Source organism: Melanostigma gelatinosum (genome assembly GCF_949748355.1).
Source record: "Melanostigma gelatinosum genome assembly, chromosome: 11".
NCBI lineage: Eukaryota > Metazoa > Chordata > Actinopteri > Perciformes > Zoarcidae > Melanostigma > Melanostigma gelatinosum.
The window spans coordinates 26,012,840-26,038,788 of record NC_136644.1 but is presented as its reverse complement, the minus strand read 5'-3'; the positions used below and the strand labels follow the sequence as shown (position 1 = coordinate 26,038,788).

At 43.9% G+C, this 25,949-nt stretch overlaps 1 protein-coding gene across 1 annotated transcript; it reads left to right on the top strand.

Moving 5' to 3' along the window:
- Positions 1 to 1,015: 1,015 nt before the first annotated feature.
- On the top strand, positions 1,016 to 24,685 carry LOC306785099 (venom factor-like; the record flags this gene model as incomplete). Its single annotated transcript, XM_079279324.1, has 42 exons — positions 1,016 to 1,098; positions 1,172 to 1,189; positions 2,061 to 2,250; positions 2,523 to 2,688; positions 2,895 to 2,965; positions 3,189 to 3,280; positions 3,368 to 3,450; positions 3,601 to 3,688; positions 4,143 to 4,245; positions 4,725 to 4,839; positions 5,225 to 5,340; positions 5,420 to 5,563; positions 6,049 to 6,264; positions 6,338 to 6,538; positions 7,022 to 7,177; positions 7,519 to 7,648; positions 8,527 to 8,595; positions 9,568 to 9,861; positions 10,814 to 11,006; positions 12,843 to 12,928; positions 13,815 to 13,954; positions 14,106 to 14,315; positions 14,504 to 14,564; positions 14,886 to 14,969; positions 15,049 to 15,252; positions 15,633 to 15,708; positions 15,899 to 16,061; positions 16,264 to 16,371; positions 16,490 to 16,646; positions 17,145 to 17,308; positions 17,683 to 17,838; positions 18,234 to 18,293; positions 18,552 to 18,642; positions 18,969 to 19,020; positions 19,122 to 19,209; positions 19,995 to 20,084; positions 20,295 to 20,400; positions 21,873 to 21,962; positions 22,067 to 22,150; positions 22,587 to 22,667; positions 22,919 to 23,066; positions 24,541 to 24,685. The coding sequence occupies 42 exons, from the start codon at positions 1,016 to 1,018 to the stop codon at positions 24,683 to 24,685; spliced, it is 5,172 nt and encodes a 1,723-aa protein (XP_079135450.1).
- Between the last annotated feature and the right edge of the window lie 1,264 nt (positions 24,686 to 25,949).

The following is a 25,949-nucleotide window of genomic DNA, read 5'->3' as shown; positions in this document are numbered from 1 at the left end:
TTTGTTTACTTTCAATCATGAAACACTGAGACGTGATGACAGTTCATCCAGTAAACCACAAACAATGTAAACTTTTAGATTTACGGTCACCGTTGTGCTTTTCTGTCATCGTTGCTTTTAATCATCAGATTTGAGAAAGTAAATGTCCCAATGTTGGACTAGTTTGACGTAGTTTCTCATTTTCAGATACTAAGTCATTGTTATGAGACGCTGTGGTGTTATTTTAAAGATACTTTATCATATTCAACTTTAACTTCCAGACACACGAGTATATATATATATATATATATATATATATATATTTCACTATATGAAAAAATACAGCAAAAACTAAATACGAAGCAACACGAGGACGCCATGATGTTCGTATAATCATTGCAGTTCAAACATGCCGACGTTTGTTCCAATGTTTCCAAAAACAAGAATGATTTACAGGATACTTTTTGTCCTCGCAGAGCTTCCATAGTCATGCACTGTGTGAGTGTGTAATGATGATAAATGATCAGGAGCTGAGAGCTGATGTAGCTTAGTCTCTCGTGTATTGTTTTATTTTGTAGGAACAGTGAACATGAATCACTGTAAATACTCCAGTCAGCCGAGCGGCTGATGTTCATCTGTAGTCTCTGGACAGATGTTATAAAGTCACCTTTAAAATAAGAAAATAAGATAAAAATGATCTTTCTCTGCAACACACTAGAATCCTCTGTGTTAACAGACACTGAGGTTTTTAGATGCCAGCTGTGTCTGCGTGGGACGCGGTAGAGAAGTTCAGGTAACAGTGTGTCTGTGTGCAGCCTGTACGGGAGGATGATTCTGAACTCTTGATGCTGAACTTTGGTCTCCATCAGGGACCCTTCACACAGTTTGTTTTTGTGTCATCGGTATTGATCGGAAGCCGAAGCCCCTCCCCCTCCTGTTGAGTGTGCAGCATCTGATGGGGGGGGGGGGGGGGGGGTTATAGCAGTTGACCGTCTCTCGCGTGTTCACAGACCGCTGAGGATCCCAGACGGTCGACATGGGCCGGTGGACGCTGCACAACGTGTTGTTTCTCCTGCTTCTCTGCAGCTCCGATGGACAGTCTGATGGCCAGAGAAGAAGGTTCGCCTCCTGAGACAGTTTGTACCTTTAAAGTTCTGTTTACTCACAACTAATCACGCTGTCCTATTCACAGGGGCTTCGGGAGTAGAAGGTATGTGTGTGTGTGTGTGTGTGTGTGTGTGTGTGTGTGTGTGTGTGTGTGTGTGTGTGTGTGTGTGTGTGTGTGTGTCTGTTTGTCTGTCTGTCTGTCTGTGCGCAGAGATCACGCTCACAGTTGCAAAAATGGCAAAGTTGGACCTCCACAGAAAACACATCATAAATAAATATATATAATATATTTATACATATAATATATAATATATTTATATATATTATATATTATACATTATATATAATATATTATATATATAATATATATAACATATAATATATTTATATATAGTATATATAATATATAATATATTATATAAGGCTCTGTCGCGCCTTAAATTCATGCTTGTTCTGTTTGTTTGCAGCCAATCACGTCAGATGTCCACAGTTCGTTCTACACCGAGGTACTGTTGATATTCATACGACAGTTTGTTTTGCAGGTTTTACTGAACGTTGTTCTCTTTTATTGCAGGATCTACAGTTTTATATTCTCTTCTCACACCTCATCGTTTCTCTTTCTTGACTTGGCTTTCAAAAACGTTACTGTGTCATTCATAATCATGAAGTCAAAAGTCAAAAAATGTAAACAGTAAACTCTCGTGAGATAACTGAGGTTGGACACTGACCTTGAGCGTTAATTACACATGTAACATAACAACTGCCAGGAATATTCTTCAGTTGTTTGTTACTTGTTTGAATGGTAGCGACCAGCACAGAGATCTCTATATAAACTGAGATTTTGCATGTGCAGCTAACCTGCTGTGCTCTGACTACAAGTGGAAGTACTATTAGTTGTCGTGTCAGTAGTACTTGAAGTTCTGGCTGTACCACCCCGGTTACTTCCTGCCTCATGGTGTGGTGTTTTCCTGCAGGTTCACTCTGCTGGCTCCAGACCTGCTGAGGACAGACAGCCAGGAGAACATCTACCTGCAGGCAGACGGCCTGTCCAGCCCCGTCACCGTCTCCATCTCCATCGTGGACTTCAGTAAGACCACCGCGCTCCTCCAGGACTCCGTCACACTCAATCCGGAAAATGGATTCCGCGCTCTCAAGGAGATACAGGTGAGTCATCGGGGCCAAACGTTTTGGGTGCGAGAGAGAAGCATGAACACAAGGAACATTGTAAGATGTCAGAGATTATGAGGTTCAGGGGGGGAGTTTTTTATATATATGGATGTTTATGTATGTATGTAAGTATATCTGTATATATATAAAGTGACAGTGAAAACATATCAGGTTACATCTGAATGTAGTGTGTCTCCTTCCTGCTCCGCATCGTGATGCTTTCCTTCATTCTAAACATCCTCTCGCGTCTCGATCTCATTGGATCACAGCTGCCCTCGGATCGCTTGAATCGCGATGAGAAAACGAACAAGTTCGTGTATCTGAAGGTGAACTTCGAGAACTACCACTCAGAGGAGAGGGTACTGATGGTGTCCTTCCACTCCGGGTACATCTTCATCCAGACGGACAAACCCATCTATAACCCCGGAGACACCGGTGAGAAGCGAAGATGCTGACGAAGAAAGACAACAAACTTAAACCACGAAATAACCCCACGGATGAGAAAGAGGACTTGAAAGTCTGGTTTGATCTTTTTGATTGACAGTGCAAGACGTCAAGATGTACTATTGATAATGACACACACCTGAGTAATGTTGTACAAATCATTACTTCAGTCTGTCTTTTGTCCATTTTCCCTCCAGTTCGATTCAGAGTCTTCGTGTCCTCTCTGTCCTTTAAGGCCTTCGACAACTCCGTCACAATAGACATTCAGGTAAACAGACAACATGGTCGTAGATTAATTGATCAGCCAATTATTCTTTTGATCCAGAGGATTGTAAAATGTGTATCTTTGGGCTGTTGGTCTAAGAAAAGAAGCCCTTTTAAAAAACAACCTCGGGCTTAAAGAAGAAATGTACGAGTAAGACACTTTGTCGACATACGTTTTGATCATATTTATGGGTTATTCTTTGGTTATTTTGGTCTGTGTGTGTCAGAATCCAGACGGCGTGGTGGTCAAACAGAACTCCAGGATCAGACCTGCTGAAGGCACCTATGCCGACCTGTTTCGTCTCTCTGAATATGTCAAGTAAGATCAACATCTGTCAACACCTGCCGACAGATAGAGATGCGTCTGTTTAAATGTTTCATGGGCCTTTCATCTCTGATGTGCTAGTGAAGGAAAATGGACGGTGACTGCAAAGTTTGACCACTGGCAGCAGAACACGTTCACCTCTGAGTTCGAGGTGAAGAAATACGGTAGGTCGAGTTAAACCGCGCGTCCTTCAGCTGATCACGTCAGTCGAGGTTTTTCTGTTCGTCTTGCAGGCATCACACTTTCGTTCAACTCTGAATGTGACATTTTGGTCAGGAGTGTAATATTTAGTCAGGTTATGCTTCATGTTTCAGTGCTTCCTGCCTTCAATGTTACCCTGACGCCCAAGAAGTCCTTCCTCAGCCTGGATGACAGCGAACTGGAGGTAGAGGTCTCGGCCAGGTCGGTCAAATCCTCACACACACGAATGTGCTAAATGAACATCATGCTGTACTGAAGAAGACCATAAACTCATGTTTACAATGTTTACTGAGGTAATAAATCAAGAGAGAAGTAGAGTCATTCTCTCATAGACTTCTATACAACCAGAGGAGTCGCCCCCTGCTGGACACTAGAGAGAATGCAGCTTTAAGACACTTCCGCTTTGGCTTCACGCAGCAGATTTACCTTCAGCTGTTGACCAATGCTGCTCTTAGTTTAACCTAAACCTCATTCTACCTTCAACTCTAAAGCCATGTCCTTACACTGACGCAGCCTCTGCAGAAGGACATTTGATCCTCATGCCACAACCACAGGGACGGACAGGATTTTCCTCCAGACTTTGAAAGTATTTACATGAAAACAAAGAATGCAACCGGCTGACTGTTGGCTTCCCATCGTTGGGATTGTGTCTCAGGTACCTGTACGGGGAGCCGGTTCAGGGGACGGCCTACGTGGTGTTTGGGGTGAAGATCAACCAGGAGATGAGGAGGTTGCCTTCAGTGAAGCAGGTGTCAAATGTGAGTCACTCATCGCTGTCGTGAACTCTTCCCGCCACATTTGTGAGCGACATAGATATCATCATTGACCCTTTATTTGCATTTCTATTCATGTTTGGTGCTCAGCATATGTTATTGTGGTGTTTTTTTTTGTTTTTTAACGAATGCAACAAGGAGACATTTGGTTTAATATTTAATAAAACCTTGTGTCAAAGTCCAATCTTGAACTTGAAAACAGCAGGTCAACTTACCAGCTTTATTTCCAGAGCTTTCAACCACGTCTCACAGTCTTCTTTGGTGGAGGAAGTTTGCTCAGTTTAGGTGAATCAGTATTAGTTGCTTGTCGAGACTCCCGGTTGACAGCTTGTAATTGGACCTTAACTAAGATTTTTATTCTAATAATTATACATGTTGGTGAATAATAATGTAGATTGGTTATAACAGTGAAACAATAGCCTTGATAACCGTCAGATGTTTTCTGTGCTCTTGTTGGCCTGCAGCTGGAGGGAGGAGTCGTCAGTCTGAGCATGGAGGAGATCAAGAGAGCTTACCCCGACTTCAGGTCTCTGGTGGGAAAGTCTGTGTATGTGAAGGCCTCCGTGCTCACCAAGTCAGGTAAGAACAGGCAAAAATAACGGAACGTCAACCGCTAGACTCATTATTTTCATTTCAATTCATAAACATAAATAGTCATTTGGAAAATGTGTGTTTTCTAACCCCAACCCGCTTTCATTCTGGGCTAAAATCACTTTTATTTCCTTTGTCTGTGGTGTGATGGGAACAAAATATTTTGTCAATTCTTTTTTTCTCGAATATTTGTGCCTTAATCTCAGAGAATATCCAGGTGTTTTTCCAGGTGTTTTTCTTGTAAATGTACAGCTTTAATAGTGTCTCCCCCGGATATGTTATTTTATTTATTTTTTCGTACCTTTGAGTCAAGACTCCAGAATGTCTTCAGGTTTGTGGTTCCGTTGGTACAGTTTGTTTGTGTCCTGTACAGGCAGCGACCTGGTTGAAGCAGTGAAGACTGGCATTAAAATTGTGGAGTCTCCGTACGTCGTGTCCTTCAAAGACACAACGAAGTACTTCAAGCCGGGCCTGCCCTTCGACTTCACAGTAAGGACCGTCTTCTGTGTTCATCATCCAATCAACTCAAACCACAGAGAAAACAATGTTTCCCCCCAAACCCGTCCAGATCCAGGTGAGCCACCACGACGGCTCCCCGGCCCGAAACGTTCAGGTCGACTTGAAGCTGCTGAACTCGCCCGTGGTCATCTCCTCCGGCACCGGCAGAGTCACCATCAACATGCCCGCCGATAGACGCCCACAAACCATCACGGTCAGTGACGGCATCACAGTCCACTCACAGAGCCTCTGAGCGGTTCAAAGAGTCTCATGTTGCGAGAAGTTAACCTTTAAAATATCACGTTTTACACAACTGCTCTGGTTGCTACATTGCAAACACTTATAATATATATATATATATATGATATATTGCAAAAAAGTTGAATTAGTTAATCAACTGAAAGTCAGTAAGAAATTCGATTAACTGTTTTTGAGTTTTCTTCATTATTTTTGTACGAGATGTGAAGATTTTGCTGTTTTTCTTTGCTTTATATGACGACAAAGTAACTTTGTAACAAAAAAGAGTGTCTTCAGAGGACAGTATTAAGTCACTGGTACTTATGGACGTCCCTGTCATAGACCAGAATCATAAAGGCTGTTTTGTAAGATTTTTTCCTCTTGAATTTTTCCTTTTTCTTCGGATTCATGAAGACAAAACTGTCACAACCCCAACGTTGTTCATTGTGTGTGTTTTCCCAGGCTGAGACCATGCAGGCTGACCTGAGACCGGAGCAGCAGGCCAAACAACAGGTCACCGTCCAGCCGTACGTCCCCTTCAACCACCATCATCAGAACTACCTGTACATCTCCACGGGGACCACCGCGGTGTCCGTAGGAGACCGACTGCCCCTGAAGCTGACCATCGCTCCCGCAGACCCGACGCACAGACAGTTCATCACACACATCACCTACCTGGTGAGACGAGAACACACAATTACAACGCAGCAACAGAATCAAAGAACACACGTTGTCCCCAAAACTCTCTCAGGTGCTGAGCAAAGGCAGAATCGCTGTTGCCGAGCGCATGGACGTGACGGGCCAGCTGGTCACCGGCGTCGGGCTGACGGTCACCCCGGAGATGATGCCGTCGTTCCGTTTCGTGGCGTTCTACGGTATTCCCTGGGAGGGGCGGGAGGAGGTGGTGGCGGACTCCATCTGGGTGGATGTGGCAGATTCCTGCGGTGGAGGGGTGAGTGATCAGTGATCAGTGCCGACGTGTTATTGGAGCGACGCACCTGACGGTGGAGCTTGTAGTTGCAGGAAACAGTCACGTGTGTGTATCAGTAGTAGATTTATTTTTACACCTTCTCAATTTCTTCATAGCAGGTTCAGAAATCCCAATTTCTTGATTAGCGATTTGTAGAATAGGATTTCTGCACCTGCAATGACGAGTTTGAGAAGGTGTCACAGTTGTGTTGTGTTTGTGGAAGAGAAAGAAAACGAGCCATTCCACCCTCACAGATGCTCAGGTGTTCTCAGGGGTTCAGTGAGTTTTAGGGGAACTCAAACTCAAATATATTGAATCAAATTGAAAATGGAAAGACCTAGAATAACGCCGATTAAATGTCTTGAATCGTTATTTACTCTTCTGATCTGCTCTGAAACACAAACCGACCAGTTAATCAGGATGTGCTCTTTGTGTCGATGCATTTTAATTCTCGCTGTCTTCCAGCTGAAAGTCGGGCCGGTGGACGGCAACCGTCGAGACTACGTGCCCGGGAAGAGCTTTAGGTTTCAGGTCCGAGGCGATCCGGGGGCCAAGGTCAGCCTGGTGGCTGTGGACAACGCCGTGTATCTGCTGAACCGGGACCGGCTGACACAGAGGAAGGTGGGTGTGATCGAGAAAATGAAAAATTCGGATTTCTTTTTACATTTAGATTTGACAAATGAAACATAGTTTTTCACTTTGTTATTTACACATTTTTAAATAGTGTGGTGTTACAAGTCATTAGCTTATTATTTTGTTCCACACCGACGAGCATCATTAGTGTCTTACCGAAACTAAAAGAAGCCTCTCGTCACCTCGTCCTCATCGTCACCTCGTCCTCATCGGGACCTCGTCCTCATCGTCACCTCGTCCTCATCGTCACCTCGTCCTCATCGGGACCTCGTCCTCATCGGGACCTCGTCCTCATCGTCACCTCGTCCTCATCGGGACCTCGTCCTCAGATTTGGGGCGTGGTGGAGCACGGAGACATCGGCTGCACCAGAGGCGGAGGCAGAGATGCCACATCGGTGTTCTCAGACGCCGGACTGCTCTACGCCTCCAGCGCCGGGTTCAAAACCCAAACCAGACAAGGTAACCTTTGAGCGTGGAGCAGCTGAGGATACAGCACGTTTCCTGGCACTCCACTCGATAAACAGTCGAGATGAATCAACAACATGCTAAACGCCTGCTTTTGTTTTCTCCTGTGTGAATGAAATACTTGATAAAGGAAAATACTCACCAAGTGAAATTATGGAGAAAAGAATGAATATTTCCGGCGATACACTATGTGTACATGCATGTACATATATTTTAAACTGGTCATTGCGGCATTTTATTTTATTGCTTAATTTGTTTATCGACTACAAAAAAAGGTATTGTGATAGAATGAATGAGGAGATGCTTTACAAACAGGACGAGCTCGTATTGGAGTCTTTCTCATTCATGCTTACTGTTCACTGTGAAAAGCTTGCATACGTATATCAATAGAGAAAACAATACATTCAAAATGATCAGGTATTTTAAAGTTACTGTAAAAAGGAACCGTGTCTAATGTTGGAGTCCGACTTTAACTTTGTAGAGGCCGTGTTTGCTGTGTGTGTTTACTCAAAGTGAAGCAACACTGGAGCTGCTGTACTGAGGCAAAGTCGTATCGAAGGCTGACATCTGCCAACATTTAGTTTGTTTAAACTATCAGGGGACAATAACAGTCTCCACTGAAACCACAAAAGACTTGAAAAAACTGCTATTAGTAATACTTCTTCTACTGCAAATGAAAATAATGAAAAGTAGACATGAAAACTGTTTCAGAATCAGTTTGACAGTCAGAGTCGTGTCATAGAGTCGTGTCATTGCATCCTTGATATCTATCAGAGTGGCAGCACTGATGCTGGTCATGAATCAGATATATCTTTATTTGTAAAAAGATCGTCCACGATGGAGACATAAATATGTTTTCGTCTCCTCCGCAGCCCTGCAGTGTCCACGCAGTGCCAGAAGGAGGCGCTCTGCCGAACTCTTGCAGCGTAAAGCACAGCTGGGTGAGTAAAGCACAGCTGGGTGAGTGAAGCACAGCTGGGTGAGTAAAGCACAGCTGGGTGAGTAAAGCACAGCTGGGTGAGTGAAGCACAGCTGGGTGAGTGAAGCACAGCTGGGTGAGTGAAGCACAGCTGGTGAGTGAAGCACAGCTGGGTGAGTGAAGCACAGCTGGGTGAGTAAAACACAGCTGGGTGAGTGAAGCACAGCTGGGTGAGTGAAGCACAGCTGGGTGAGTGAAGCACAGCTGGGTGAGTGAAGCACAGCTGGGTGAGTAAAGCACAGCTGGGTGAGTGAAGCACAGCTGGGTGAGTGAAGCACAGCTGGGTGAGTGAAGCACAGCTGGGTGAGTGAAGCACAGCTGGGTGAGTAAAGCACAGCTGGGTGAGTGAAGCACAGCTGGGTGAGTAAAACACAGCTGGGTGAGTGAAGCACAGCTGGGTGAGTAAAGCACAGCTGGGTGAGTGAAGCACAGCTGGGTGAGTGAAGCACAGCTGGTGAGTGAAGCACAGCTGGGTGAGTAAAGCACAGCTGGGTGAGTGAAGCACAGCTGGGTGAGTGAAGCACAGCTGGGTGAGTGAAGCACAGCTGGGTGAGTAAAGCACAGCTGGGTGAGTGAAGCACAGCTGGGTGAGTGAAGCACAGCTGGTGAGTGAAGCACAGCTGGGTGAGTAAAGCACAGCTGGGATTTGTTGGATTTGATGTCTGTTTGTCAGCAGGATTACAGAAAAACTGCCGGCTTGATTTTCATGAAACTTAGTGGAAGGATGGAGCGTGGGCCGAGAAAGAACCCATGAAATGTTGGAGCGGATCTGAATCACGGGGCCCATTGTTTTTCACTTTCCTGAACATCACTTTACATCGAGTGCCCTTTTGTTCAATTTGTTCTTTGTCATTCTCTGTTCAGTTCCCTTCACAAGATGTTGATGTTTTACTACGAGCACTGATGACTGACTGCTGGTTCCTCCTGCCTCCAGAGAGTCATTACAAGGAGAAGCTGCAGCGTCGCTGCTGCAAGGACGGCCTCAGGGAGATCGCCATGCCGTACTCCTGCACGCGGCGCTCCCTCTACATCACGGAGGGCTGGGAGTGCATCCGGGCCTTCCGCTACTGCTGCGCCACCTTCAGGAACCAAGCGTTCAACACGGACATCCCCACCACCCCGCCACCCTTCACCACCACCGCTCAAGTCACCAGGCCCTCTGTTCCATCCCACAGAGTGGGCGTGTCTGCGCATGACGGAAGGATAGTCCTGTCCGCGGGTACATTTGGTAATTACTCTACTTCAACCTTTTTAGATTTTTAGTCGGCAGGAAACGTTTTCACATCTTTCTTTGAAATTCTGTGATATGATGTTTGAAGTGTTTTAATGTGTCAGCATGCTAGCATGAGCTAAGTATCACCAAACACAAAGGACAGATGAGGCCGATGGGAATGTCATTCGTTGTGCAGGTGTTTGCTCACAACCCAAATAATCTTCATGCAGAATCTGTAGGCAGTGGGACAAGATGTTGGTGCGGGAAGCCTTCTGGTTTCCGTTGGCGGTCCGATGGAGTTTGAGCAGCCTTTAGCTGTATGCAGGTCCACGTGGCGAGAAGAGGACGCGTTGGCTGGAATGCGATCTCTGAACCCACCGGCTAACGTCTGATGGCGATTTAGCTTTTTATTTGCTAAAAGGTATATTAGGTATATTAATAAACTGCCTGAGAGGAAGAAGTGGTGGACCGATATCGCCACCCCGAGAGCTGCTGGAGTGGCACAAGTTGGAATAATTCCTTCCACGCAGCTCATTAAAGGCTCCCTCCATTAAAGAGCCCGGTTTAACAGTCGGTCCCCGTTTTATTGTGTTGCATACAACGACATGTCGGTGACACAATTTTCACACTTTTCCGCTGATCTGCAGGTTGCATTACCACCCCAAAAAACAAAGCCATGCGCCAGAAAAGGGAGGGAAGAAGAAGAAGAAGCACAAACAGATAAATCGATGATTAATGAGGCACTTTTGTCAGACATCTCTCAATGTGTTTCGGGGAGAAACAATGAACGTTAAAATAACTTTAATGAATTTGTTGTGTGTGTGTGTGTGTGTGTGTGTGTGTGTGTGTGTGTAGGCATGTTAACAGCTTCTAGATCCATATATTAGAGATATGTAATGAGAGGTCAAGACCTGCTAATCATGTTAAAATGTGTCCATAGATTGGGTACGTTTAACGGCTCAGACAGTACCCATCAAAACGAGTGGACGGCGCCTGACCTATTCAAATGCTAACAAAATGGCAGAAGAGGAAGAGGAGGAGGAAGATGAGGAGGAAGAGGAGGAGTACATGGATGAGACTGAAGTGTATCTGCGATCCAAGTTCTACGAGTCTTGGCTGTGGACGGATGTGAAGCTGCCCAGCCAGGCTGACAGAGACGGGTGAGTGAAACACCAGAGGCCGACTCACTCGCACACTCTGAATCTTATTCATATTCTGACATTGTGTTCGTCCCTGTACTGCAGTTACGTTGTTGCAGGAGCGATAAGCAAGCAATCAAATATCATTCAGAAATAAAAGCAAATAGATGGACCACCATTGCATGAAAAGGAAAACGGCATTTCAATGCTGATTCCATTTTCAAATAGTTATAAAATTGCATTTTAATTGTAATTCTGACTGAAATGATTCTCGCACGAACAGAAAGGTTTAGTATATATTGTTTCTATTGCTTCTTAATTTTACAATTTGATTTGACATTTCAATATCGCAGCGGCGTACGACTTTGGAAATTAAACGAAAAACAGCTTTTCCGTTCTAAATTTAATATCGTCCGATAGTTTGTGAAAATGAAAATTTGATTGTTGCATTTGTTGAAATTTAAAATGCTGTTGTGGAATTTGACTTTAATTTTCAAGTTTATATTGTAAGACCTCGTTGGGCTTCCATAGATTAGTGTAACAATATGCAATCAACCTCTCAGACTTGTTTCATCAACACTATCTGCAAAAAGATTCATCAATGGCACAAATTTCACTGAGTGGGATCAATATTCTTCGACAGGGAAATGAATCATCCCAAAATAAAATAGATGGACTTTTCTTCTGTTGTTAGTCTCGTGTCAAGATCTGTTGGTGCTGCTGACGATGAAACTGATTTAACGTGTCGGGTGTTTGTGTAAAGACCTGCAGTGAAGGAAAGTGTGTGAGTTCGTTTGAGTTCATGATTCATCTCCACGGGAACAAGTCATCCCTGAAAGAGGACACAGAGATATGTTGTCCTCTCGTGTTCACCGACGTGTTAGCAATGGTGGTGTTAGAGTGTCTGTTGACCCTCCGATGTGGTCGTGTGATGTTTGATGATGTTTCTAAAAACGTATGAAGCCAAAAGAAGGTTGCTTTTAAATGTCTGTTCCCATCTGTTGCGTCCAGTGTCTGTTCAGGATCTTTAAGCAAACGCGGCACAGAAGCACCTCCGCTCTGCTGTCACCGACCAACTGGGTCCCCAAAAGTCCAAAACCCAGTCAGTGAGATTTGACGTAACATTCTTGATCCAAAGTCTCTCACTCTGTCATCATGTGAGGAAAAAGCACCGTGAACTCCCGGCGTTGCATCATGTTTCGTTTGGTCAGTGATCACCGCTGGATAAACGGCTCAGAATCAACAATGCTGAGTCTGTTTCCCGCGTTAAACAAACATCCATGTTCCGCACTAATTTAAGTGAACATTTTACAAGTTAGCTGCTGAATGGGCAGTCTGTTTTAAATCTTTATTTCCTGCTTTCATACAGTAAATTAACATTTATACTGTTGTCCACCAATCAGCACCAAGTCAAATTCATTGTATGTGCAAACATAGTTGGCATTAAACCATTTCTCATTCTGATTGTGAAGAGTAGCAGATCTACCACGGAGACGCAAAACAACCAAAAAGGACACAACACGTCTACAAAGAGATGAAAAAAGACCAAAAATAGTTTAAAAAATGACTAGAAAGAGAAGCAAAACGACCATAAAAAGACACAGAATGACTACAAAAGGATTCAAAACCACCCATAAGAGAAGCAAACGAACCAAAGAGCTGCAAAACGGTCAAAAGGAGACGCAAAAAGACCTCGAAGAGACGCAAAATGACCAAATATATGTCTCCTTGAATCTTTGGCTCTTGTTGATATGTAGGAGCCTGGAGGGGCCCATTGTCTCATATCCATCCATGGATACAGCTGTGCTCTACTTTGTGTTGGACCTCCTGGTGATAAGGTGTGAATCTGATCAACAGGTTGGCGTTGATGAACCTGGACCATGCTTTACCAGACAGCATCACAGAGTGGGGGGTTCTGGCCATCAGTGCATCACCTCACACAGGTACGAGGAGGCCACACCCGATCCAGGCTCTGTTTTATTTACTGTCGTTCTGTCTCATTTGAGTGAGCGAGTTCCAGAGTTTTCCCATTCTTCCATCTTCATTTTCTTCTTCTCTCTCTTGTACCCTAGCTTTTATCTTTTGAGCCCCGGATGTCTGGAGAGGCATTTCCAACCCAGCTAGTCAGGCTGCAGTTTGCTTTACGGCTTTAGATTCGCGGCACATGTCTCTTCTGCACATTTAACCCCCACATAGACTGTATATGATGAGTGGACAGAGTCATCGGTCTGTTGATCTTGGATTACAGATGTTGCCATTTTGCCCTTTTTGCAACCAATGAACAGAGGTGACCATATTTGGAATGCGGAGGAGCGACGTAGAGATGCTGTTTACATCTCTGGTAGCGGCAGTGACCTGTCAATCACTGTGTAGCCCCGCCCCTAAAGCATCCCCTGCTTTATGGTCTGTGTGACTCTAAATGGACCATAATGTACTAAATGAACATCATGCTGTATTGAAGAAGACTTGAAACTAGAGATTGAGACATAAACTCATGTTTACAATGTTTACTGAGGGAATAAATCAAGAGACAAGTAGAGTCATTTTCTATAGACTTCTATACGACCAGAGGAGTCGCCCCCTGGTGGACACTAGAGAGAATGCAGGTTTTAAAACACTTCAGCATTTGCCGCCTGGACCCCCACAGTTAATGTGAAAATGGTTTTCACGGTGATATACAGTCAGTCAGTGAGTACATTTTTGTAATTGATCGCATTTAAGAGATTTGAAAGTTCAAATCTTTAAACCCAAAGGATGAAGGAAACACGTTAAACACATTCATACTTGTGCAGAAGCCCCGTCGCCAATGTTTTCTCTGAACGTCTGTAGGTTTCTGTGTTGCGGAGCCTTACAACGTCAAAGCATGGAAGCGGTTCTTCGTGGACCTGAAGCTGCCGTATTCGGTGGCGAGGAACGAACAGGTCCAGATCAAAGCGGTGGTGCACAACTACGGCTACGAAAACCTGCACGTAAGAAAGTCCGAGCTCAAGCTCTGATTCGATGCGTTTTAATGCACCGCCACCTTCTTCTCATTCAGGGTACATGTCGTAGTCATTGAAAAATGTAAATATGTGTACGAATTTTGATGTTCAGATATATTGTGGCTGGTTTCCCGTTCAGGTGAGGGTGGTGCTGATGAAGACAGAAGGCATTTGCAGCATTGCCTTCAAGAAGAAACACACGCAGGAACTGACGCTGCCGGCCGGCTCTTCTGTGGCGGTGCCTTACACCATCGTGCCGCTGGTGGTGGGGAAACTTCCTCTGGAGGTGACGGTGGTAGCCAGAGACTTGATGGGAGGAGACCGCATCCAGAAACAACTTCGGGTGGTGGTGAGTCACTCTTGATGATGACCTTCTAAAAACAGGGTGAGCTGCTGAAGAGGAAAGTTGATATTCTGGATTGTAAAAAATCTGTGTGTCCTTCCTGGAATGTAAGAGGAGAATATAGATGTTAAGAAGTTCATTCAAATACAACAGACTTACTTGAATAAAGACGCGTCTTTTCTGAACCCAAACAGCTGGACGGAGTGCAGAAGACTGAAGTTTGGAGTACGGTGTTGAACCCGTCTGCTGAGGGAGGTAAGAAGATCACAAGTTAAGGAGGCGATTGAAATTCAGGTCTGAGTCCATCACTACATCTAGATATCCACCACACGTATGCCACATTTATTGATTGAGTCTCTTAACTCTGGCGTTCTCTTCTTTTCTCTCTATCTATATCTATATGTGTATTACTGTGTAAACCACCAGTATGCTTTTGAGATCAAGTATTAATCAGTTCAGGACGTCTTCCCAGAATTATTAATTTGGTGTCTTTGTGTTATAATGATTAGATTCTCTTTAGGTTTGGGGTTGAAAATAACCGAGTTTAACTGAATGGCTCTCTTCCGTCCACGACAGGAACACAAACTGTTCGTGTGCGCAAGATGGAACTGCAGTCAGTTGTGCCGAACTCTGTGCCGGAGACGTTCATCAACGTCAGAGGTCAGTCACTGGTGGTAAGGATTCAAAAATGAACCCGTGGAGAGTGCTCCGATTCCTGATTCCTCCTCTTCCCCTCCAGGCAACGTGTTGGCAGACAGCATCGATAACTCCATCAGTGAGGACTCCCTGGCCTCTCTGATCCGGATGCCCGGCGGCTGCGTGGAGCAGAACTTGGCCAGCATCACTCTGCCGCTCATCGCCACCCTCTACCTGGAGCGAACCAACAACTGGGAGAGTGTAGGGGTGGATCGCAAGGCTGACGCTCTCCGCTACATCAGGAGAGGTGAGAGACAGAGAAAAGAAGGCGTCGATAGATGGATGAAGGGTTTCCAAAGAAAGTAAAGAGAAGCAGTAGAATGGGCGATTGATGTCTGTTTAAATGAACACATTAAAACAAAGATAACTTGGATGGACGGATGAATGAAAGAGTTGGTGAGTGGATGGACTGATCTCAATGTCTGGGGATGGATAGATTGATGGATGGATAGTTTGATACAGAGGTGGATGGATGGATGGTCAGATACATGGATCTGTGGTTGAATGGATACAGCAATGGATGAATGGAGAGATTTGAGCCGTTCTGTTTACATTACGAGTGAATTAAAGTGCATCTCTCTCTCCTTCGTATCCTTTTATCTTTGAATTCTTCGATGCTCTTTTCAGGCTATGAGAACCAGCTGGCGTACAGAATGAGTGATGGCTCTTACCCCCCCTACAGGAGGGAAGGTGCAAGTACATGGTACTCTCAACATTTTACGTTTCACCAAAAAGCTGATTTCCAAGAAAATACATAATGTTCGCATGTGTGCATGTAAGCACATGTTTGTGCCACATTCTGAAATGAACAATTCAAGAGTCACGATGTGTTGATATCAGTTGACATCACTTCGGCTGTATGTAGCTCTAACCACAGTCGGCCTGATTGTCAGGATCACGGCGTACGTGGTGAAAGTGTTCTCCATGGCTCACGCCATCACCGGCGTCGCCGAGCAGCAGGTGTGCGACCCTCTGCTCTTCCTGGTGAACAACAAGCACCGGCTCCAAAGGGGCAACTTCGTGGAGAACAACCCGGTTTACGCTACTACCATGACGGTGAGACTTAAAATTCATTCTGGCGTAATTACCCAGAATGCCGTGCAGCCGCAAGGCCATTCTTTTGGTTGTTTTTTTGTAAAACTCTTTGGGAAACTCGGGAAATAAAACAAAAAATAAGGTTGAACAACTGTCATGCAGTAATTGGAATGAACTGGTATTATTCTAGACTTTAATACAAACCTCCTGTTTGTGTCTCCAGGGCGGTCTCCGTGGTGACGACCCCGAAATAACCCTGACAGCCTTCGTCCTCATCGCGCTCGCTGAGGCCAAGCAGGCCGGGATCAGCTGCGCCGGTCCCAACATAGAGGTACATTTCATATCAGCCAACCGGTGTCTGTTGTCTTTTTTAATCCTCGTTGTTATCATGATGCGGTTTATTATCAGTAGTTGTGCTGACTATGATCTGCCCCATGTGGCTGCTGCAGGTGGTTATCCATAAGACGGCTGAGTACCTGAAGAGAGCGCTGGTGGTGACGGGGAGGCGGCCGTACACCGTGGCCATCGCCTCCTACGCGCTGGCTCTGCTGGGCAAAGCTCAACCCTACAACCCGATACCATCGTTACTCAGCGCTGCCGCTGCAGGTTTCTCATACACTCGGCCCTGTTTCATTAGTGCCCACAACAAACATCAAGTTACTGCCTCAGTCAATTCATTTTATTGATTTCTTTTGTCAAATCTCTTGAGGTTCTTCTCCATAGTCGGTGTATTAGCTACAGTAGATGGAGGAACAGAACGAAGTACCAGCACGGGAGCAAAGTACTGCTGTGGACGTATTTTAAACACCTTAACAAATCAAGATCAGTTCAATCATTTTCACGCTGTATTTAGAATATGTTCACTGTTGAACCTTGCTGTCAGACCCTTTCCAGCGGGGAGCTGAAGCCGTTATCTCTGCTCTCTTTGAAGCCACGAGACTCCATTAACAAAAACATTCAAGGTAAAATGTCAAATACACAGCTACTGTAGAAGAACACTGACTGTGGAGAAGAACCTCATGCAACCCCTCTTCAAATAATCCAAACGATGGCTTTAAAGCCGACATATCAGCGCTTCTATTTCCCCCTTCCTCTCTCCTCCAGGTGGCAGCCACTGGCCCGACACACACAACACCTTGTTCACCTTGGAGGCGACCGGCTACGCCCTGCTGACTCTGGTCAAGTTGGGGCTCATGGAGGAAGCGGCGGCGCCGTTCAAATGGCTGAACAACCAGCGGAGGAGAGGAGGCGGCTTCGGCTCCACTCAGGTAACGACAGGGCGACACTGGAAGTCCAGACTCTGATTAGAACACCCACTGACAGGTGTTTTATTGAGCCCATCCCATTCATATCAACGAGGCTAAGCTAAAAGAAACGCAGAAACACCACCATAACAACCTACTTCCTACAATATGACAGCGCAATGTAGTTTGCACCATTGCCCAGCAGTTAGAGAAAGCATTAAAACGTGTTCATGTGATAGCTACCCCGGTCCAAACGGTGTATCTAACAGTTGTGTCCTGAGCCTTCTCTCTCCATGCTAACATGACTTGTTTCTTCAGATTGTATCTAACAGTAAGAATCATGAATTAAATGAAATGTCCTTCAAGCTTTCTTATCGGCGCTCCGTTTCCCTCCTCAGTCCACCATGGTGGTGCTCCAGGCGCTGTCAGAGTACCTGATCAACAAACCTCCTCCCGTTGACCTCAGTCTGGATGTGGACGTCAGGATGACGGGACGCAGGGAAATCCGCTACCAATTCAACCCCGTGACCGCCTACGTGGGTCAGTCCTCCAGGGTGAGAGACCTGGAACTGAACGTAAAATCCAGGATGAATATATATATGTGAAATCCGTTCATCACGATGTTTCTCACTTGATGTTCAGAAACTCAGAACGACTCTAAGCTGAGTTTCATAACATGAAAGAGTGAGTTTGCAGGACATTTCTGCAACATCAGGAAGTGATTGTTTAATGTGTTTTAAAGATAGAACAGAAGGAGAAGGCACATTGACTTGTTTGTCTTGGTCATTTGATTTGTACAAATCCTAATAAATCAAGAGAGAAGTAGAGTCATTTTCTCATAGACTTCTATACAACCAGAGGAGTCGCCCCCTGGTGGACACTAGAGAGAATGCAGGTTTTGGTCACTTCACAAACTGACTGATTTCAACACAAAATGTCTTCTTCGCAGTTGCCGGCTCATCTTGATGTGGAAGTGCAGGCTCGAGGGAACGGACAGGGAATACTGGAGGTACGACGACGCGATGACACTTTTAGTTCAGCAAGAAAAAAGATTTCTTTTTTTTTCTCACGTGAGATATAAACACGTGCAAAAATGGAATCAATGATAGCATCACATGACCGACATCACTCAAAACCTACACAGAGATACAGCAGGAAGTTGTTTCTAACCGGTTAATGTTTTGAGAACAAGGCTTTTATTTTGTTTCTTGTAACTTGTCTGTTTTGCATGTGGTGTCACTTCCTGTTACTCAAACTTTGACCCCAGGTTGTGACGTATTACAACCAGCTGCATGAGGTGGATGAGCGAACGCCCTGCAAGGACTTTGAGCTCAACGTCACTATTGAAGAATCCAGCGGTAACTCAAGTTCTCACGCTGTCTCATAATACACATGAACGATGTCTCTCTCTTTATATTATCTAATAATAAATCAATAATAAATAAACTATATTTATAAAGCACTTTCTACAGCAATGTAAAAATGTAAAGAAAGTCCCAAAATTACATAAAAATATTGGAAAAAAATTGAACACAAATTGAATTCAACAATTCAACACACTGGACATCTTCAATAGATTATTATATCATCATTAGTAAACTAAAATGACATTCTGTGGCACAACTGGATATTAGTACTATGAATTGAAGGCCACAGCACATTAAGAAATGCTTTGTTTCCACAGAAAAGCCTCCAGCTGATGTAGAAAAATCCTACCAGATCACCATCAAAGTGCGGTGAGTTATTGTCTTCACTTTTATTAAAATGCAGCCTGTCTTGTAGTGTTTGAATAAAAAGCTGAAGTATATTTAGTCAGTGCTGGTCTCTGTCCCCACAGGGCTTTAGGACCCAGAGATGTCCGGATGGTGGTTCTGGACATCAGCCTGCCCACCGGCTTCACCCCAGAAAACTCCGACCTGGAGATGGTAATCGGCTTCTACTGATAACTTATAAACTTATAAAGTTTAAAGTGTAGCCTGCTGTAGAGCACATCTCCACTTTACATTCACAGAAACGTGTTTTTGAATCAATCTCAAAGATTTTCCCTTAAATAAGTGTCTGTTTAGTTTCTGTCGATCGCAGAAGGAAGTAACACAACGGTGAATGATGAAAGTATTGCAGTATTTATATTTTTGCAGCGATACAAACAACACAATTCTGTAAATTTGAATGTCAGGCGTCAACAAAAAGACTGCAGACTGCTAAACTCTGAGCACGACTCCATTGTTGTCACTCAAATGTAAAATCTAAATCAACCAGGACTTAAATCTTAAGGATTGCCACTTTAAGAGAATGCGTAATAGTTTTAATGTATGAAATAGTTTTTGCTCTTATTTTGAAAAAGTGACATGAAGAACAGGAGGAAAGGAGTTAAACGCATTAAAGTTCCAACTAAATTGATCATAATATCGATGATATAAAAATGTATTTTTATCTGAGGCTGCACTTTGGCTCATAGAGGAGCAGCGATGTAACCGTGAAGGGAGCCTCAAACAGGGCCGACTTCTTCTGTTATTTGTCTAAAATATAAAACCGAGATGAAATAAAAACAGGAATGATCTTCTCGAGAAAAGACCTGATTCATCGAGGTGTTTGATTCTTCTCCTAACAGAAAAGAAGCCAACATCCCGATGGATCCCTTTCAGAAAGCAGTTCATGAAAAGTGTTCTACATCGTAACCGATTCTGTGTTCGTGTGTGTGTTTGTCCAGCTTTCAAACTCAGTGGACCGTTACATCAATAACTTCCAGATTGTTGATAACCTGAGTGACAGAGGCTCTCTGATCATCCACCTGTTCAAGGTAAAGCATCGACGAGCTGCTTCGTGTCATTGAGATGCACAAATACAAAGTTTCCCTCAATGAAAAGAAATGTCTCTAAGGGTCTCCATTTCTGTGGCTTTTCCAAGTTGCAGGTTTACTCAATCATCTGGATCTTTGCACAGTGGAACCCAGCGCTTGTTTACTCTTCACTGTTGCTATGACACACTGTCCTCCCTGTCCTCCTCCCAGGTGTCTCACAAAGAGCCGGAGATCCTGATCTTCAGGCTGCAGCAGAGCTTCAAAGTGGGCCTCCTGCAGCCGTCCTCGGTTACCGTCTACGAGTATTACAACCCAGGTAGGACGAACACGTTCTGACCACCACATCCAGGAAATAGTTCACCACCACATCCAGGAAATAGTTCACCACCACATCCAGGAAATAGTTCACCACATCCTGGAAATAGTTCACCACCACATCCTGGAAATAGTTCACCACCACATCCTGGAAATAGTTCACCATCACATCCAGGAAATAGTTCACCACCACATCCTGGAAATAGTTCACCACCACATCCAGGAAATAGTTCACCACATCCAGGAAATAGTTCACCACCACATCCAGGAAATAGTTCACCACATCCAGGAAATAGTTCACCATCACATCCAGGAAATAGTTCACCATCACATCCAGGAAATAGTTCACCATCACATCCTGGAAATAGTTCACCATATCCAGGAAATAGTTCACCATCACATCCAGGAAATAGTTCACCATCACATCCAGGAAATAGTTCACCACATCCAGGAAATAGTTCACCACCACATCCAGGAAATAGTTCACCACATCCAGGAAATAGTTCACCATCACATCCAGGAAATAGTTCACCATCACATCCAGGAAATAGTTCACCACCACATCCTGGAAATAGTTCACCATATCCAGGAAATAGTTCACCATCACATCCAGGAAATAGTTCACCATCACATCCAGGAAATAGTTCACCACATCCAGGAAATAGTTCACCAACACATCCAGGAAATGTCAGGTTTGGTCATCAGATGATGTAGAATATGTCCAGTTTATTTACTGTAATTATCCACATCCACATCCAGGAAATAGTTCACCATCACATCCAGGAAATAGTTCACCATCACATCCAGGAAATAGTTCACCATCACATCCAGGAAATAGTTCACCACATCCAGGAAATAGTTCACCATCACATCCAGGAAATAGTTCACCATCACATCCAGGAAATAGTTCACCATCACATCCAGGAAATAGTTCACCACATCCAGGAAATAGTTCACCACATCCAGGAAATAGTTCACCATCACATCCAGGAAATAGTTCACCATCACATCCAGGAAATAGTTCACCACCACATCCAGGAAATAGTTCACCACCACATCCAGGAAATAGTTCACCACCACATCCAGGAAATAGTTCACCACCACATCCAGGAAAGAGTTCACCACCACATCCAGGAAACAGTTCACCATCACATCCAGGAAATAGTTCACCACCACATCCAGGAAAGAGTTCACCACCACATGCAGGAAATAGTTCACCACCACATCCAGGAAATAGTTCACCACATCCAGGAAATAGTTCACCACCACATCCAGGAAATAGTTCACCACCACATCCAGGAAATAGTTCACCACATCCAGGAAATAGTTCACCAACACATCCAGGAAATGTCAGGTTTGGTCATCAGATGATGTAGAATATGTCCAGTTTATTTACTGTAATTATAATTTTGAAAAACAACTTTCAGTGACAGGTGTTGTGTCTCTCTCTCTCTCTCTCTCTCTCTCTCTCAGATCACCGCTGCAGTCACACCTACACTCCCAGTGAGGACATGGAGGAGCTCACTCAGATCTGCAGGGACAACGTCTGCCGCTGCACGCAGGGTAAGAGCTCCACCGTGTCTGCAGCAATGCATTGGTGGACATGTTTGTACGTGTAGTTATTTTATTTTATTATTATTATTGTTTTATTCGCTCGCGATCTCCAGGTGACTGCTGTGTCTCCAGAAGCGACAGTGAAAACGTCCCCAACAAAGAAAGAGAGACGTTGGCCTGCAACACGTTACACCACGGTACGACACACACACACACACACACACACACACCTACACACACACACACACACACACACACACACACACACACACACATACACACAGCTGAGTTTAAAGTTAGTCACAACAAGTCTCACAGTCTTCATTAAGTTATTGCCAGTCAAACACGAGAACAATATTCCAGTATGAGTCGACAAAACATCTCCAAAAAATGAATACAATTACCAAAGGTTAAGCTCCATTTTCATGCTTATATATATATATGCTCATGCTTATAGACCTATTCGGATGCGTTTATTATTGTGTACATGTGACACTTTTATAAGAGGGGTCAGGAGGAGGCCAAAAGAATTGGTCTCAGGACCACGAACATCACCACCAAATGTCACCGCATCATCCCGACAAGCCTCGTTACGAACAAAGCAAACGTCACGTGGGTTTTGTTGTGCTGCAGTTTTCCAGGTGAAGGTGCTGAACGTCACTCAGAGTTACTACGACAAGTACGAGATGGAGATCACACAAGTTATCAAGCTGGGTGAGTCAATCCAGTGGATGTGTGTATTTGATGAGCATCAGCTCTTTTTTTAAACAAAGCATTGATCATTAATAATAAAAAAAACACGAGTAAGAGAGTAGTTAAATCCTGAAGTCCTCATGATGGAGGACAAATATCTTTTTAACAGCCCAGGATGTTAAATAACCGATGTATCCGAATTCACTCAAGTTGAAGCTCTTATATCGGGTAATTCACTGTAATGCAGCTATGAATATGTTCTGACTCTGAAGGCGTGGAGGCAGGAGTTGAAGTGGGCCAGAGGAGGTTTTTCATGTCTCACGGAGGCTGCAGAGATGGACTGGTCCTGAAGAAGGGCTCCCAGTACCTCATCATCGGCCCCAAAGAGGACCAGTGGAACATCGACGCCGACACCAACAGGTAGGAGGAGCGAGAACCCAACCAACACACCTGCAGTCCAACAGAGCGTTAGAGGCTCTGGCTGTACACGGAGGAGGTTTGATTACAAATGTGTCTTTTATATTCAAAGTAGTCACATCTTTCAAATCGATTTTTTGTCGTCGCTTTGCTCCAAAAAATGAATGAATCATGGAGCCGGGGGAGGACGGTGATATTCTGAGATATTCTGGTGCGATGAAGTTGAACCAATCTGAGCCATGAGTGCTTTATTATTTTAATAATTGTCATAAAATAACACAGAAAGAAAACATGTTTATGCATCATTCAGGAGCTTCGCCATGAGAACACGACTTTAGGCCGAACTAAATCAGATGACGGCTGGTGTTACCACCGTTTTACCCAATTTATGACTTTGAAATTAAGGACTGAGTTTTGTTCTCTGAAATTGACCCCTCTCCCCCGACTCCCTAATTATTATTATTTTCTAATGAGCAGTCTTATTATACTTGTACGCTACCAGAGAAAGTGGGATGCTTGCAGTAAACACTCGGCTGTTTACAGGAACTAGACACCACACCAGTACATCGCCTGATCATCCTGAAAATGAATTTACTGCTCACTGTACTGGCAGCCATGTTTGTTTGTTGACAAACTGGGGTTTGGGAAAACATAACTGCCCTCCGAAGTACAAACTCTGACTACAAAAGGCTACATTATCTTATTTGCTCGTCAAACGGAGGCGTTTATGCTCTCTGCGCTGCAATATTCTCCGAAACACTAGAGGGCGAACAAACTAAATGAACTGGAAGAATCAAAAAGACAACGAGTGAAACTCAGAGACATGAACATAAAGCAACCTCAACAATGACGAGGAGGGACTGCAATTATCTGTAAACTCATTTCTCATATTCATGGTCTACTTTATTACCTTCAGACAAACCCTGTAAAGAAACAAGTCAGGGAGTACATTCCAGTATTATGAAGAAACAAAGGTTGAACATCCTGTAAAATATTTGATTTGGCTGCAAAACATTCACTCAGATGCAGATTTTTAAGACCTCCTGTTTCTAAAGCAGTTAAAAATGAATCGGCCTTCTTTGGAGTCTCTAGTCATGTAAACAGTGTTTTTATCAGTGAACTATTTGTGTCACATGATCGCTCGCCGAGTATAAACGAAGCTTCATTCCCTGCACTTGAAAACGAACACACATCTTAGGTGCAGAGCGTTTCATTGTCAGCGGTCGTCCTGAGGAGCTTAGCCCAGCCCACGCCTTATCTTTAACTGTGTCCTCGTCTGTCATCAAGACCAGAACCCACAGCATTCCAAAGCTTTGTTATGGACGTCTGTCTCCACTGTGCAGTGAATCAAATTCATCTGAACCAGCCACAGAATTGGACCCAGAAGAATGTTTTTTGTTCTTCAACGACAGCCATTTGGAGGCGTAATACGACCCACACAGTGTAAACTCCTCTCTATTCCCTCCCTGGCTGCCAGATTCATCTACATGTTAGGAAAGGACTCCTGGGTGGAGCGCTGGCCTTGGCCCGATGAGTGCTCCAGCAGTCCCAGCCTGCAAGCGAAGTGCAAGAGCCTGAAGGATGCTGCAGATGAACTGTCCGTCATCGGCTGCCGGCTGTAGAGGTGTCTGAGCTGCAACTGCACGCCGCTCTCTTGCAGCAACAGCAAATTGCTGTGCACACAAAGATTCCATGATCATTTTAGGGCCACACAGCCTGTGCAATGAGTCAGATATTTGTGTTCCACTTTGGGGGAGAAAGAGGACTGACAGTGGAGCTGGAGTTCTCGTGTTCTGTTCAAATTTGTACGTTGAAATTTCTGTAAAGAAAGCGGTGGTTGTCTCAGTGCTGTATTCTCAGAAAGAAATATATGAAATCAGTGTACTCGCTTAAATAAACAGACTACTGCACATACACACCAGGCTGGAGAGCCCTTCTGTGCTCAGCAGCTTTCGGCTGATCGTTCTGTACAAAGCAGCTCAATCCTCCGCGGCTGACGTCTGGTTTTTCTGAGAGAAAAATGAATGAGTGAATTTTGCAGATCAGTTATTAGATGATGCAAATGCTTGGACAGTGATCATTAATCAGGTGAAATGACATCATCAGTCAAATGCATCAACGATGGAAGTTTGTGTTGTAATTACTCCAAGCTAGTGTGATGTAAATGCTGCGAGAGGAGATTTTATGTTGAAAAAAGTCAAGGTACAGTAAAGTCTGAGCACGGAATATCAAAACACATCCTAAAAGAGTTGTAGTAAGTCAAAAAATATCATAAAAAGTTGAAGTGCAATACTCATAGTATAGTATGTGGTAAATAGTTTAGGATGTCGGAAAAAATCATAAATTGTCGTCATATAGCATTTTCTTTAAAGTCAGTTATATATGTTGAATATAGTCATTGTATAGTATGTCGTAAAAATTCATGAAAAAGACAAAATATATATATAGTATGATGAAAGAAATCATTTTTAAAAATCATGGTAGTATGTCAAAAAAAAGTCTAATATGTCAATAAAAGTCTTGGTATAGTATGTTGAATAAAATCATAAGCCACAGTATCATATGTCAAAAAGTTTTGGAACTCAAAGTATTGTATGTCGAACAAAGTCATGAAAAATACATAGTATGTCAAAACAATCTAACAAGTCATTGTATCGTGTTTAGAAAAAGATATTAAAAAGTCAAAGTATATTGTTTCCTAAAAGTCAAAGTATAGTGAGTCGAAAAATGTCATCGTATAGTATTTAGAAACAGTTATAGTACAGTATGTTGAAAGAAGTCTGAAAATGTCTTGGTGTACAACATCATATGAAGTTGTAAAAAGGTCAGAGGAACGATCGGGGAGACACGGCTGCTGAGACGCTTCAGCGTCCTCTGTTTCAAAGA